The sequence below is a fragment of the Pantherophis guttatus genome, chromosome 4 (genome assembly GCF_059756535.1).
Source record: "Pantherophis guttatus breed Tessera chromosome 4, ASM5975653v1, whole genome shotgun sequence".
Classification (NCBI taxonomy): Eukaryota; Metazoa; Chordata; class Lepidosauria; order Squamata; family Colubridae; genus Pantherophis; species Pantherophis guttatus.
The window spans coordinates 36,283,716-36,297,047 of NC_142066.1; the positions used below are offsets into that span (position 1 = coordinate 36,283,716).

General features: G+C 38.7%; 1 protein-coding gene across 4 annotated transcripts in view; it reads left to right on the forward strand.

Annotated features, from left to right (window-relative positions):
- LOC117668994 (uncharacterized) overlaps window positions 1–13,332 on the forward strand; it is a 45,212-nt gene that overhangs the window by 22,953 nt on the left and 8,927 nt on the right. For 3 of the 4 annotated variants that reach the window (XM_034423082.3, XM_060693652.2, XM_034423083.3), the window contains 6 exons: window positions 81–191; window positions 2,369–2,470; window positions 4,593–4,826; window positions 7,323–7,373; window positions 7,531–7,590; window positions 10,346–10,456. In XM_034423082.3, coding sequence (XP_034278973.2) covers window positions 81–191; window positions 2,369–2,470; window positions 4,593–4,826; window positions 7,323–7,373; window positions 7,531–7,590; window positions 10,346–10,456 — 669 coding nt within the window. The remainder of the gene's footprint in view (window positions 1–80; window positions 192–2,368; window positions 2,471–4,592; window positions 4,827–7,322; window positions 7,374–7,530; window positions 7,591–10,345; window positions 10,457–13,332) is intronic. The other variant, XM_034423084.3, reaches the window with a different exon arrangement.

The window sequence follows — 13,332 nt, forward strand, 5'->3', positions numbered from 1 at the left end:
GGCTTTTTTTTTTCTTCCAGATTTGTTACTTTGACTTCTGAGTGTTCTCACTTTTCCCCTTTATGTTTCTAATATTTCAGCTTCCCTCAGCTGCTCCTCATCCCAAACCAGCCATTCTCCCTCTTCTGATTCAAAAAAGTCTACCTGTATATCAAAGAGTGTAAACCAAGATGCATCTGAAAAGAAGCCTGGTAGGTTTAATCTGATTAAAGAATTAACAACAACAACAACTGCCATTTTTGTGAATATGGCCTTTGGGGTATTCTTGCTTTGGTTTGATGTATTAATTTGTTCTTCGTGGCTTTTCTGAACTTTTATTTCTGTCTATACATTTTCAGCAATGCTGGCGTGAGAGTTAAGAAATTGCAAACTTCTTTCTGGCAAAAGAAGGGATTGATTTTGAGAAATTCAGCATTGCCCAGGGCAACAAAGACACATTGGAATTTTTGGAGCAAAAGATGCCTAAATTAAAGTTGAACTACCAAATTAACAGGCTTAATTAGCTATCCCCTGGATGGATCCATCACTCATGGTGCTGGTTATTGGCATCTATAATGTGGGGAGTGAGTCTTGCATGTACAACTCATCAAGAGTATTTGGATTTGGATTGGGCTACAAAAAGAAAAAAAGTTTGGTCTAGTAAAGATGCTGGGCTACAGTCTAAGCTGTAATCCTCTTTTTAAATTGGCCAGTCACTTTTTCTAAGCTATCTCACAGTGTTATTATGGAGCAAATAGGTAATGTTATATGTGACAACTTGAGTTGATAAAAATAAAAGCCAGGTATAAATCTGCAGGTGGTCCATAATTTATGACCATTATTTTAATCACAATTTGAAGTTGCATTTTTGGTGAAAAAAGTGACTTAACAACCATCCTAGAAATTACAACCATCATACCACTCTCAGTTATGTCATCACAATTTGGGAATCTGTCAACTGTCTCGCATTTGTGATGGTTGCAGCATCCTGGAGTCACATAATCATGATTCCTGGCTGGCTTCTGACAAGCAAAGCCAATGAAGGAATCTGGATGTGCTTAATGACCATCTGATTCATTTAACAACTGCCATCATTTGCTCAACCACAATAGTAAAAATTGTAAATTCATCTAGTCACATAATGTCTCACTTAACAAATTACATTGGTTTGTGATGAATTCTGGTCCTACTTGTCATAAATTGAGGATTATCTGTAAAACCCAATGAATAATCTTTTCCCTGCTTCCCACATTCTTTCTTCTCTATTTGTTATGTAAGAAAACGAGAGAGAATTTCATAGGTGAAAAAAAGAGTATAGTACTTTCTTACTGTGTTTCCCCAAAAATAAGACCCTGACTTATATTCTTTTGAGCCCCGAAATAAGTGCTTGGCCTTATTTTCGGGGATGTCTTGTTATTTTGCGGCGTGTGGAGCAAGATGGAACTCCTCTTGCCATCCTACGTGATTTCCAGCTCTGTCTCCCTAACCCTAACCAGAGGAAATGGCAGGGACCGGCTGTACATGTGTTTAAATATTTTCAGGGAGGGCTTATTTTCAGGGGAGGGTGTGTGTGGCTTATTTTAGCATATGCCCTCAAAAGCCCAATTGGGCTTATTATTATTATCTTATTTTGGGGAAACAGGGTAGAAAATGGGAGCGTTTCCTGAATGTTGTATAGAAAAACAAAGTGCTGGGAAAAATGTGTATAAAAATGTGGTCATATGACACTACACCATGGATTTTATGGGTTTAGGATTCACTGAAAAATTAGTTGGAATGTGTTACTAAATTCCCATAATGATTGGAAAATGGGGCACTATGGTACTGAACTTGTCAACTGGAAAGCTTGACTGCTCGGGTTTGAGACTGCATCATGTGACAGCATGAGCTCCCATTATTTGCTGCAGCTCCTGCCAATCTAGCAGTTTGAAACCATGTAAATGTGAGGGGATAAATAGATACCATTTCAATGAGAAGGCAACAGTGTTCTGTGCCCCTTGGTGTATAGTTATGCTGGCTACATGACTATGAAAGTGTCTTCGGACAACTACTGGCTCCCTTAGCTATGAAACAGAAATGAGCACTGCCCCCTAGAATCCGACGTGACTGGACAGGGAAAATTTACCTTTTTTAATGATTGGAAATTTTTGCCATTGGTGGTTTAGAGTTATCTAAAGGATGAAGAAAGATATCTTTCATATTATCCAAACTGTGGAGTAAGATTTCAGTGATTGAACTGAGTAAATAATCCAACAATTTATTCATCTCATCCTATCTAGCAACTACTGTGGTTGAGAAACTGCAATTGGAAGGGGGGTGGGGGTTGTGCCAGATTTGTTACTCTGACTTCTGAATGTTCTCATATTTCCCCCCTACATTTCTTTTCCAGCTTCATACCAATCCAGTTCTTCTTCCTCATCTGACTCAGATCAATCTATCTACACATCAAACAGTTCAAACAAAGTTGAATCTGAAAAGAGACAAAAGATTGGTAAGTTTGTTTGATTCTGAAATTTTGGGAACAATGGGAATCAGATTTCGAGGGTCAGGAAATGTTAAACCAAGTAGTATATTTCTATGAAAACAGATAGTTAAAACCATTAGGTATCAAGCCCTCTTACAGTCAAATAGATCCTTCATCTTTTTCTGCACTTGCTATAATTGTTACTGCATATGGTAACTCTCAGTTCAGTCATGTGCATATTCTTTTTTAAAATGAGTATGATTTACTTAAAAGTTTGTGTAGAATTCCAGGTTTACAGGGCAGAATAGGCTCATGTAAGCCTATATCTGTTTTTCTCCAGGTAGAATAGAACAGCTTTTTACTACTCTGGTATCCTAAAGTGTGTTGGAATTGGAATTTCAGAATTCTTTGCTAGCATATTTCAGAACATTTTCTAAAGTTGGAATCCCAAAACATATATAGAAGGCACCAATTTGAATTTTACTGGATCATACCATCCCTTACCATCTTCAGCCAAATCATCATCTTCAGCCAAATCAAAAGCTGTTACCGCCATCAGCCATGGTTTACTTTCTTTACTACAGTAGGATTCCATGGATATGAGTATTCCATACAATAGACATCTCCTGTTGATGTTCCATGGCAGTTCTGTCCCATTCTAAAGCCTACATATTGCCATTTTGGTGTGCAGCAGTAGTGGGTTGTTCCAGTTCGGTCCGGTTCTTGCGAACCGGTAATAAAAGCGGCAGGAGGCTCCACCCACATGCCTGGATATCATCCTGGAATATCTGCGCATGTGCAGAAGCACATGCACAGAAGCATGAGCGAAGCGAGCATGCATGCATGCTCCTGTTGCGAACTGGTAGTAAAGGTAAGTGGAACCCACCCCTGGTGTACAGCTCTTGATACACAACCCTTCATGAATATGCCTAATGTTATTTTAAACTGTTCCATTCAGAAAAAAAATATAGTGACATTTTGAAGTTCTCAGCCCAGGGATTTTTTTTTCTTCTGTACCTACATCAGTGATGCAGTGTTGCTTTTTCTATATAGTTTGGATGTGATTCATTATACATGAATATTCCATGATAATTCAGTTTATGATGAAATAATGAAGATAGGATACCTGTGCAACTCTGCTTGAAAATGGAAAGATCAAATTTGATTCCAACATCCTTCACCAATCTACTATCCAATGATTTATTAATCTAAAAATTGTAATATTAATATTGATAATCCAGGATAGAATCCATGATAGGGATGAAACCCTACTTGGGGGTACCAGCATGGGAATAGATTAAAAGTGTTCTTAAGAAAGCTTAGAAATTAGAGTGCTTTGTATCCTTTTCTGGAAATTGATATACTGTACTTGTAAAATTAAAGGATTGATATATTTAAAAAATAACTTTTGAACATATTGGGAAAAAGATAAATTAGAAAATTTATACATCATGAATTCTTTGTAAAAGAATTTGCCTTTTTCTTTACTGCTTATTCCCCCCCAAAATGTACAATATTCTACCCAGGTACAAACAGTGCTAAAACAAGAAATAAATCATGATAAACCATAGAATAAATATGCTGTTCTGAACAAATAAGTGATGTTGCTTTTCTTTAGTTCTCTCTTTGTACAAGTAGAGATAGAAAAACGGGATTCCTTCCCTTTCAAGCACTGAGCCATTGACTAGGGTTAATGTGTGTTTATATGGGCTGTTTTAACCATTGTCTTCAAAGATGCTTCATTAAACTAGCTCACACATCATATTATGCCTTATTATACTGAAACTAAAACCAAGCAAATCACACTATGGCTTAATATATAGTATGTACATCTAATCAGAGGCCTGGTAAGTTGGCTTTAAGTTAGAGTTGTTGATTTGAATCTAATTTACTTTGATATTCTTGGCCATAATATCTTACTTTGCACTTTTCAGAAAAGTATTTTGTGGCCTGTTTAGTTGAATCAATGTTAAAGTTCAGCACAAGAAAACACATGCATATAATTATTGATTAAGATGGGATTCATAATTGTTTTTGTTATGTGTAAATATAGCCATTGTGGTAGTCTTGAATTGTTGGATTTATTAACTTATTTTCATGGTTTTCTGAGCTTCATGTCTCTGTATACATTTTCTCTCCTTTTCAACAGTACTAAGTAACGTCATGGCATCAATCACTGCCCTCTTAAGCAGGTATATGTCGGGCCTGAGAGTTAAGAAATTGCAAGACTTGTTGCTGACAGAAGAAGGGATTGATCTTGAGAAGTTCAGCTTTTCCTTGGGACACAAAGACTCATTGGAATTTTTGGAGCAAAAGTTGCCTCAATTGATTTTGAGCTACAGAGCGAACAGGCTTAATAGCGTTGTCATTGAACCTCATTCAGGTAATGTCTAGCCTAAATAGATCCATCACTCCTAGGTTATTGGTATCTATAATGTGTGTTTGAGGGGTGTTAGTCTTGCATGTACAACACACCTAGAGTATTTGGAATGGGCTGCAAAAAGAAAAAAAAATTGGTCTAGTAAAGATGCTTGGCTACAATCTAACCTGTAATCTTCCTTTAAGTATGGAAACTGGCCAGTCACTTTCTCTGACTCCAAGCTACCTCTAAATTATGGAGCAAATAAGTAACGTGTCAACATTAGTTGTAAAAAATAAAACAAGGTATAAAACTAAGTGGTTCTTAATTTACGACCATTCTTTTAATCCAGTGGTGAAATGTAAAATGTGTTACTTCCGGTTCTGTGGGTGTGGCTTGGGGGAAGGGTACTGTGACTGGGTGGGCGTGGCCAACTTTTTTTTTTTTTTTTACTTTTAAAAGCATTTTTTCCCAGCTGAGTTGCCTGATCGTCACAGGCTTTTTTTTTCTTTTTAAAAGCATTTTTTCTACAACCTCTTTGGCTGAAGAGGTTGTAAAAAATTCTTTTAAAAGCCTCTGACGATCAAGCAACTCAGCTGGGATCGTCAGAGCTTTTAAAGCATTTTTTTAACAACCTCTTTGGCTGAAGAGGTTGTAGAAAAAGTGCTTTTAAAAGGTTCTGATGATACCAGCTGAGTCGCGCGATCATCAGAGGCTTTTTTTTTAACTTTTAAAAGCATTTTTTCAGCCGAAGAGGTTATAGAAAACATACTTCTAAAAGTAAAAAAAAAAAAAGCCTCTGATGATCACATGGCTCAGCTGGGCATGGGGTGGGGGGTGGTACAGGGATTTTTGCTACCGGTTTTCCGAACCACCTGCCACCATCACTACCAGATCGGGCAATCTGGTCCGAACCGGCAGCATTTCACCCCTGTTTTAATCACAGTTTAAAGTTCAACTAGTGCTGAAAAAAATGATACAACTGATCCTTGAAGTTACAACCATTATACTACCTTGGTTGTGTGATCATAATTTAGGCACAACTGCCTTGCATTTGTGATGGTTGCAGCATCCTGCAATCACATAATGACGATTTGCAACCTTTCTGAATGGCTTCTGACAAGCTAAGCCAATGAAGGAAGCTGTGGATGTACTTGACAATCATCTGATTGAGTATTACTATAATTTGTTTAACACCTGCCATGATTCGCTTAAGAATTATGGAAAAAAATATTGCAAAATTAGGTCTGGTCATATAATGTCTCATTTAACAAGCACATCGCTTCGTGACTGAATTCTGGTTCTGGTTGTGGTTGTAAATTGAAATTGTAAAATCCAAGAAATAATCTCTTCCCTGCTTCCCACTTTTCTCCCCTCTCCATCCACTGGTAAAACAAAGCTATCAGTTTTCTATCACATCAAAATGTTATAGCTACAGTGACCAGACAAGTCATCCCTGAAGGGAATTGCCTGCCATTTATTAATCTTGTTAGCAACTGTGCATTGGGGAAAGTTGCACAAATTTGGAAAAGGCCCATGATTTAGGGCTAACTTTTGTTAGGGAGAATTTTATAGGGTCATAATGTCCCCTTAGAAAACGAAAAATTTTCATGAACATTGTATAGAAAAATAAAGTGTTGGGAAATATGCAATGGGCCATTAGAGCATGGATCTTCTGGACAATGGGATTCACTGAATTATTTAGAATGTGTTATTACATTCCCATAATGATTAGAAAATGGGGCATGATGGCTCAGCCATTAAAGATGCTGAGGTTATATGACAGCCCGGGTTTAAAACCTGAGTGCTATGTGACTGGATGAGCTCCAGTTATTTGCTCCAACTCCTGCCAATCTAGCAGTTTGAAACCATGCAAATGCCAGCGAGATAGATATCACATAGGTGGGAAGGTAACAGTGTATTGTGTGCCTTGGTGTATTGCCATGCTGGCCACATGCAGGCTCCCTCGGCTAAGAAACAGTGATGAGCACTGCCCCTAAAGTTGGACATGACTGGGGAAACCTTTACCTGTTTAATGATTGGAAATTCTGCCATTGGTGGTACACATTATCTGGAGGAAATAATAATTGAGAAGGATGGAGGAAGTGGTCTTTCAGTCTACTGAGTTTGTGAAGATGGAGTGAGGTTTCTTTTGTTAAAATAAGCAAATGGCCCAACATATTATGCATCTCATCCTATCTGCCAACCATCTCCTGCATTTCCATCCCCTTGTTTTGTTATATCTCTGCACTGGATGTAAATAAGTTTTGGAAAATATTGCCACTAGTGTGTGCTTATACTTTTTTAAATAGCTATCTACAACCTTTCTGCGTGAAAGTACATTCCTGGATTCTATTCTGCTAATGAGAGTAAGCCTGTAATTGTTAGCATGTTAATTTTCCATATTGTTCTTTAAAAAAGACTAGCTTTTAGATCTATACAACAATAAGTATTTAATTGCTTAAATTTCTCCTCCAATACATTCCGATGTTAACTTTACTTGTTTTTTAAATGCTCCAGTTCCTCTTCTGGAATCCACAGGAACAGCTGACCCACTAAACTCTGCTCCAGGTAAACTTTTAAACTGTTTCCACTGTACTATAAGTAATAATATTAAAATATTAGTAATAATAATGAGATCTTTACAATAATAAAGATCACTAGCTGATTGGTTCAATTTCTCCTCTCCCAACATGTTATGATGTTATCTTTTTCCTTTCTTTGTTAGATGTGCCAATTCCTTTTCTGAAATCCATAGGACCAGTTGACCCACTAAACTCTGCACCAGGTAAACCTTTAATCTGATTCTCCATACAATATAAGGAAGGTAGAGATGGTTTTCAGCAAAAACTATGCTAAGCCAGGTGGAAAGAACCTTTTTTGAACCAGTTTGGAATTTTGAGAACCTGCCATGAAAGTGGCAAAATTCTGCCCTAGCAGTTTTGTCCATTGAAAAGTGATCCATGAAGAAGGGCAAACTGGGGAGATAGTTCTCTATTCTCTTCCCACTTAGCATGGTCTTGATAATTCCCAGTCTAATTTATTGGTTTTGTTGCTTCTGCAGCTCATAAAGTACTGCGCCCAATTTTTTTATTTCCTAAGAAAGTTTGTGTATGATTTTTAATAATGAATGTTTTGAAATAATTCCATTAAGAAAGACAGGGTTGTATTTGGCACTTTGCAGCATATAAGGTTCCCTAGTATTTTTCCTCCTAATACAGACAAATAAAGAAAGATAGGGCCCTGCATACTTATCCCTAATTAATCTCTTTGGAAATAGTATTGATAGCCAATTTCAACCAATTTTCAAGGCAATTTACAAAATCATATTACTGTAGCTTGAGAATCTGCCTGAAGCCTGCAGAGTTTTCTGGGGGCTGCAAGATAATGTTGCTTTTTCTGAGTCTTTGGGAGGTAGCTTATAATGGAATATTAATTCTAGTAGAAGGGAGCCATTTAGTGTAGCAGTTAAAGGCACAAGTGTAGGATTATAGTTCTTCACCACATTTAGGCATTTAATTTAATTTAATTTAATTTAATTTAATTTAATTTAATTTCGAATTTATATACCGCCCTTCTCCCTGAGGACTCAGGGCGGTGTACAGCCAAGATAAAAAACATAGAATACAAATATTAAAACATTTAAAAATATATATAAAATTTGGCCCAAAAAATTAAAAATCGCAGACTAATTAAAAGGATTTAAAAATTTTAAAATTTCTTCTTAAGCCAACCCGGCTTGCTGAAAAAGATAGGTTTTCAGGGAACGACGGAAGGCATTGAGGTCCTGGATTCTTCTTATCTCCGGGGGCAACTGATTCCAGAGGGTGGGAGCCCCCACAGAGAAAGCCCTCCCTCTGGGGGCCACCAGCCTACATTGTTTGGCTGATGGCACCCTGAGGAGGCCCTCTCTGTGGGAGCGCACGGGTCGATGGGAGGTCATCGGTAGCAGCAGGCGGTCTCGGAGATAGCTAGGCCCTATGCCATGGAGCGCTTTAAAGGTGATAACCAACACCTTGAAGCACACCCGGAAGACCACCGGGAGCCAGTGCAGCTCGCGCAGGAGTGGTGTTACATGGGAGCGCCATGTTGCTCCCATCACTACCCGCGCTGCTGCATTCTGGACCAGCTGGAGCCTCCGGGTGCTCTTCAAGGGGAGCCCCATGTAGAGAGCGTTACAGTAGTCAAGGCGAGAGGTGACGAGGGCATGAGTGACTGTGCACAGGGAATCCCGATCAAGAAAGGGCCGCAACTGGCGAATCAGGCGAACCTGATAAAAGGTCCCCCTGGTAACAGCCGTCAGATGTTCCTCCAAAGACAGCTGCCTATCCAGGAGGACTCCCAGATTGCGAGCCCTTTCAGTGGGGGCCAAAGACTCGCCCCCAATAGTCAGTGATGGAGTCAACTGACTATATCGGGATGCCGGGAGCCACAGCCACTGGAAGGGTTGAGCCTGAGCCTGTTCCTCCCCATCCAGATCCGCACAGCCTCCAGGCACTGGGACATCACTTCAAGGGCATCGTTGGGGTGGCCTGGGGTGGAGATGTACAGCTGGGTGTCATCAGCGTACTGGTGGTATCTCACCCCAAAGCCACGGATGATCTCGCCCAGCGGCTTCACATAAATGTTGAACAGAAGGGGCGAGAGGACCGATCCCTGCGGCACTCCACAAATGAGAGGCCTCGAGGTCGACCTCTGCCCCCCTGCCAACACAAACTGCGACCGGTCGGAGAGAAAGGAGGAGAACCACCGTAACACGGTGCCTCCCACCCCCAACTCTTCCAGCCGGTGCAGGCATGAAAGCCAGTTATGTGAGTTTGGGCCAGTCACTTTCTCTCAGTCCTAGAAACCAAATTTTGGCAAGCCCCTTTTGAAATGTTGCCAAGCGATAGCATGGGCTTTTCCATATAGTCAACCAGGAATCAAGAGTGCTCAAAGAATCATAACAACAGACCTAGAGGCATTTGGTGTCCTGCCTCTGGAATGGTAAAACACTTGTGGCTTTTTGAGATATTGTTAAGAGTATAGTCTCCATCATTTGCTGGGACTTTAAATACAATAATGTATTTACTGCATAACTCATTGATCTATGTTATATCAATTGTAAAATTCACTATGGTGAAACATACACTATTTATAGCATTACTTTAGGTTTGTAACAGGAATGTTTTTTTACCTAACTTATTAATAAGGTGGTCAAAGTGCAAAAGTGATTGTTTGCTCATTAACAATAAGAGGGCATACTATCATTTTGTAATCTGTATTTGTTCAGCAAGAAAAACAGCTTTTTCTTGTGGACATTGGAAGGGTAAGGGATCTATCTGACTTTTGTACAGTTTTAGCTGACATTTTTAGGGCAAAAATTACAAAGAAGCAAGCAGTGAAGAAATAGAACACACACACACACACACACACACAACACACACACGTTTTCCAGTGTAGTTGAGTTGGAGGGCTTTTGTTGTTGTTGTTGTTGTTGCCAGATTTGTTACTTTGACTTGTGAGTGTTCTCACTTTTCCCCTTTACGTTTCTAATATTCCAGTTCCCCTCAACTGCACTTTATATCATTCCGGCTATTCTTCCTCTCCTGATTCATATCAGTCTAGCTGCCCATCAAACTATTCAAAACAAGATGAATCTGAAAAGGGGCCTGGTAAGTTTATATCTGATTCCGAAATTTTAGGAACAATGGGAACCAGGCTTAGAAAAATCAGGATTTCTGTGAAAACAGACCCTTAATACCATTATGAGAAGCCATCTTACAATCAAATAGATTCTTCATCTTTTTCTGCATCTGCTATAATTGTTACTGCATATGGTAGCTCTTAGTTCAGTCATGTGCATATTCCTTCTTATAATATGATTTTCCTTAAAAGAAAGTTTGTGTAGAACTTGATGTTTATACGGTAGAATAGGCTCATATAAATCTTCATCTGTTTTTTTCCTCCAAGTAGAGTAGAACAGCTTATTTTATTCTGGTATCTTAAGATGCATTAGAAGTAAAAAATTCAGAATTCTCTGCTAGCATATTTCAGAGAGATTTCTGGGAGTTGTTGCTGAATCATACAAGCAGCCATCACCATCTTCAGCTGTATCACAATTTTAAACCAAATCAATAGCCATTACCACTATCAGCCATAGTTCACCATTTTCTTTTATTACATTAAAATCAATGGACCTAATTATTCCATATATAGAATACAAGGTCTAATAGATTTCGCTTGCTGATGTTCCACAGCAATTATGAGTTCTTTCCCATTGTAGAACCTACAAATTGCCATTTTCGTGTGCAGCTCTTGATAGGTGGCGCTTCATGAATCTGCTTAATCTTCTTTTAAAATTGATCTTAACTACCATATTTTTCAGAGTATAAGACACACTGGAGTATAAAACGCATCTTAATTTTTGGGGAAGAAAATAGGGGGAAAATAATCTGCCTACCTATTCATCTGGCCAGTGTCCTTAGTCTGGTCAACTTCAGCACATTAGTTTGCTGGTTTTTTATCCCCTGCTTGGGGATAAAAAAACAACTTCTAAGACACAGCTGAGAGGAAGCTGAATGAGAAAAGCAGGCAAAGCACAGGGAGATTGCTTCACTCGGCTAGTGCCTAGTTAGGGCTGAAAAAAAAAGCTTCTAAAGAACAGCTGAGAGTCGGAGCAAAGCATGGAGATCACTTGCTAGTGCCTCGTTAGCGCCTTGTTAGAGCTGAAAAAAAGCTTCAAAAAAGCTACATGCAGAGTATAAGACACCCAAATTTTCAGCCTCTCCTAGGGGGGAAAAATACTCAGCCTCTTTTAGAGGGGAAAAATACTCTGAAAAATACGGTACTTCATTCAGAACAATTTTTTGTAACATTGTGAAGCTGCTGCTTAGCCCAGTGGTTTATTGGTTTGTTTATTTATTTTTTTGCTATACTTAGATCCATGTGATGCAGTTTTGCTGAGCACACTTTTTCTTTATAGTTTGGATGTGGTTATTGGTATATGAATATTCCAAGATAATTCAGTTTATGAGAAAATCATGAAGCTGGATATCTCTGCAGTCCTGTTTGAAAATGGGAAGATCAACATTGATTCAAACAGTCTTCCACAATCTATTATCCATCAGTTTATTAATCTAAAATTCTAATATTACTGTTGATAATGCATGATAAGATCCATGATAGGGATCGAACCCTATTGGAGGATACCAGAATGGAAATAAGTAGATTAAAAGTGATTTTAATAAAGATTAGAAATTAGATTATAATTCCTTGGTATCCTTTTCTGGAAGCTGGCAAACTTGTAAAATTAAAGGATTGATATATTTTAAAAATAACTTTTGAACCTCTTGGAAAAAAGACAAATTAGAAAATTTATACATCATGAATTCTTTGTAAAAGAAATTGCTTGAATTTTTTCCTTACTGCTTATTCCCCTGAAATGTAGAACAATCTGCCCAGGTACAAACAGTGCTAAAACAAGAAACCAGGCATGATAAACCACAGAATAAATAAACTGTTCTGAACAAATAAGTGATGCTATTCTTTTTTAGTTCTCTGTAGAGATGGATATAGAAATGGGATTCATTCACTTTCAAGCATCAGCTATTTTGATTATGGTTTATGTGTGTTTATATAGGTTGTTTTAACCATTGTCTTCAAATGTGCTTGATGAACTAGTTCACACATCATATTGTGTCTTATTATGCTGAGCTAAAACCAAGCAATTCGCACTATCACTTAATATAGTATGTGCATCTAATGACAGGCCTAGTAAGTTGGTTTGAATCTAATTTGCTTTGGTATTCTTGGCCATAATACCTTGTTTTGCACTTTTCAGAAAAGTATTTCATGGCCTGTTGAATTTAAGTTCAGCACAAGCAAACAGATGCATATAATTATTGATTAAGACAGGATTCATAAGTAATTCTTTAATGTGTGAATATATGATATTGTATTCATGGATTGATTTGATGTATTACCGTATTTTTCGGAGTATAAGATGCACCTTAGTTTTGGGGGAGGAAAAAAAGGGGAAAATATTTTGCCTCTGCCTACCAGCATCCATCCGTATTCATCTGGCTAGCATCCTTGCAGCAAACAGCCTTGTCAGTTTCAGCACCTTATTGCAGCCTGATTCAGCATGAGGAGCTGATTGGCGGGTGGATCGGCCTCCCGGAATATCCCCAATCAGCTGTTCCAGGCCGCAGGGATTGCCACTGACCATTCCGCCTCATATTTTTGGGAAGTTCCAGATGGCAGGGATCAGCAGCCTCCTGACTGCCACTGGATTTTGATAACGAGCAGCCTATGCACATTTAACTGGTGTGGGGTGGGGGATGATTTTCATGGGGGCAGAAGAGGGACTTGGCACCGAAGGCTCCACTCCCAAGATGCCCCCATCTTCCTACCTATAGCCATAGGCATTGAAAGCCTGGCTTTCTTGCAGTAAGGTCCAGTAGAGAGTCAGCACTTCAGACATCTCATAAACTGGAACTGTGATGCTCAATACAATACAATAGGTCTGAAGGGTGGGGGCCACTGGGTG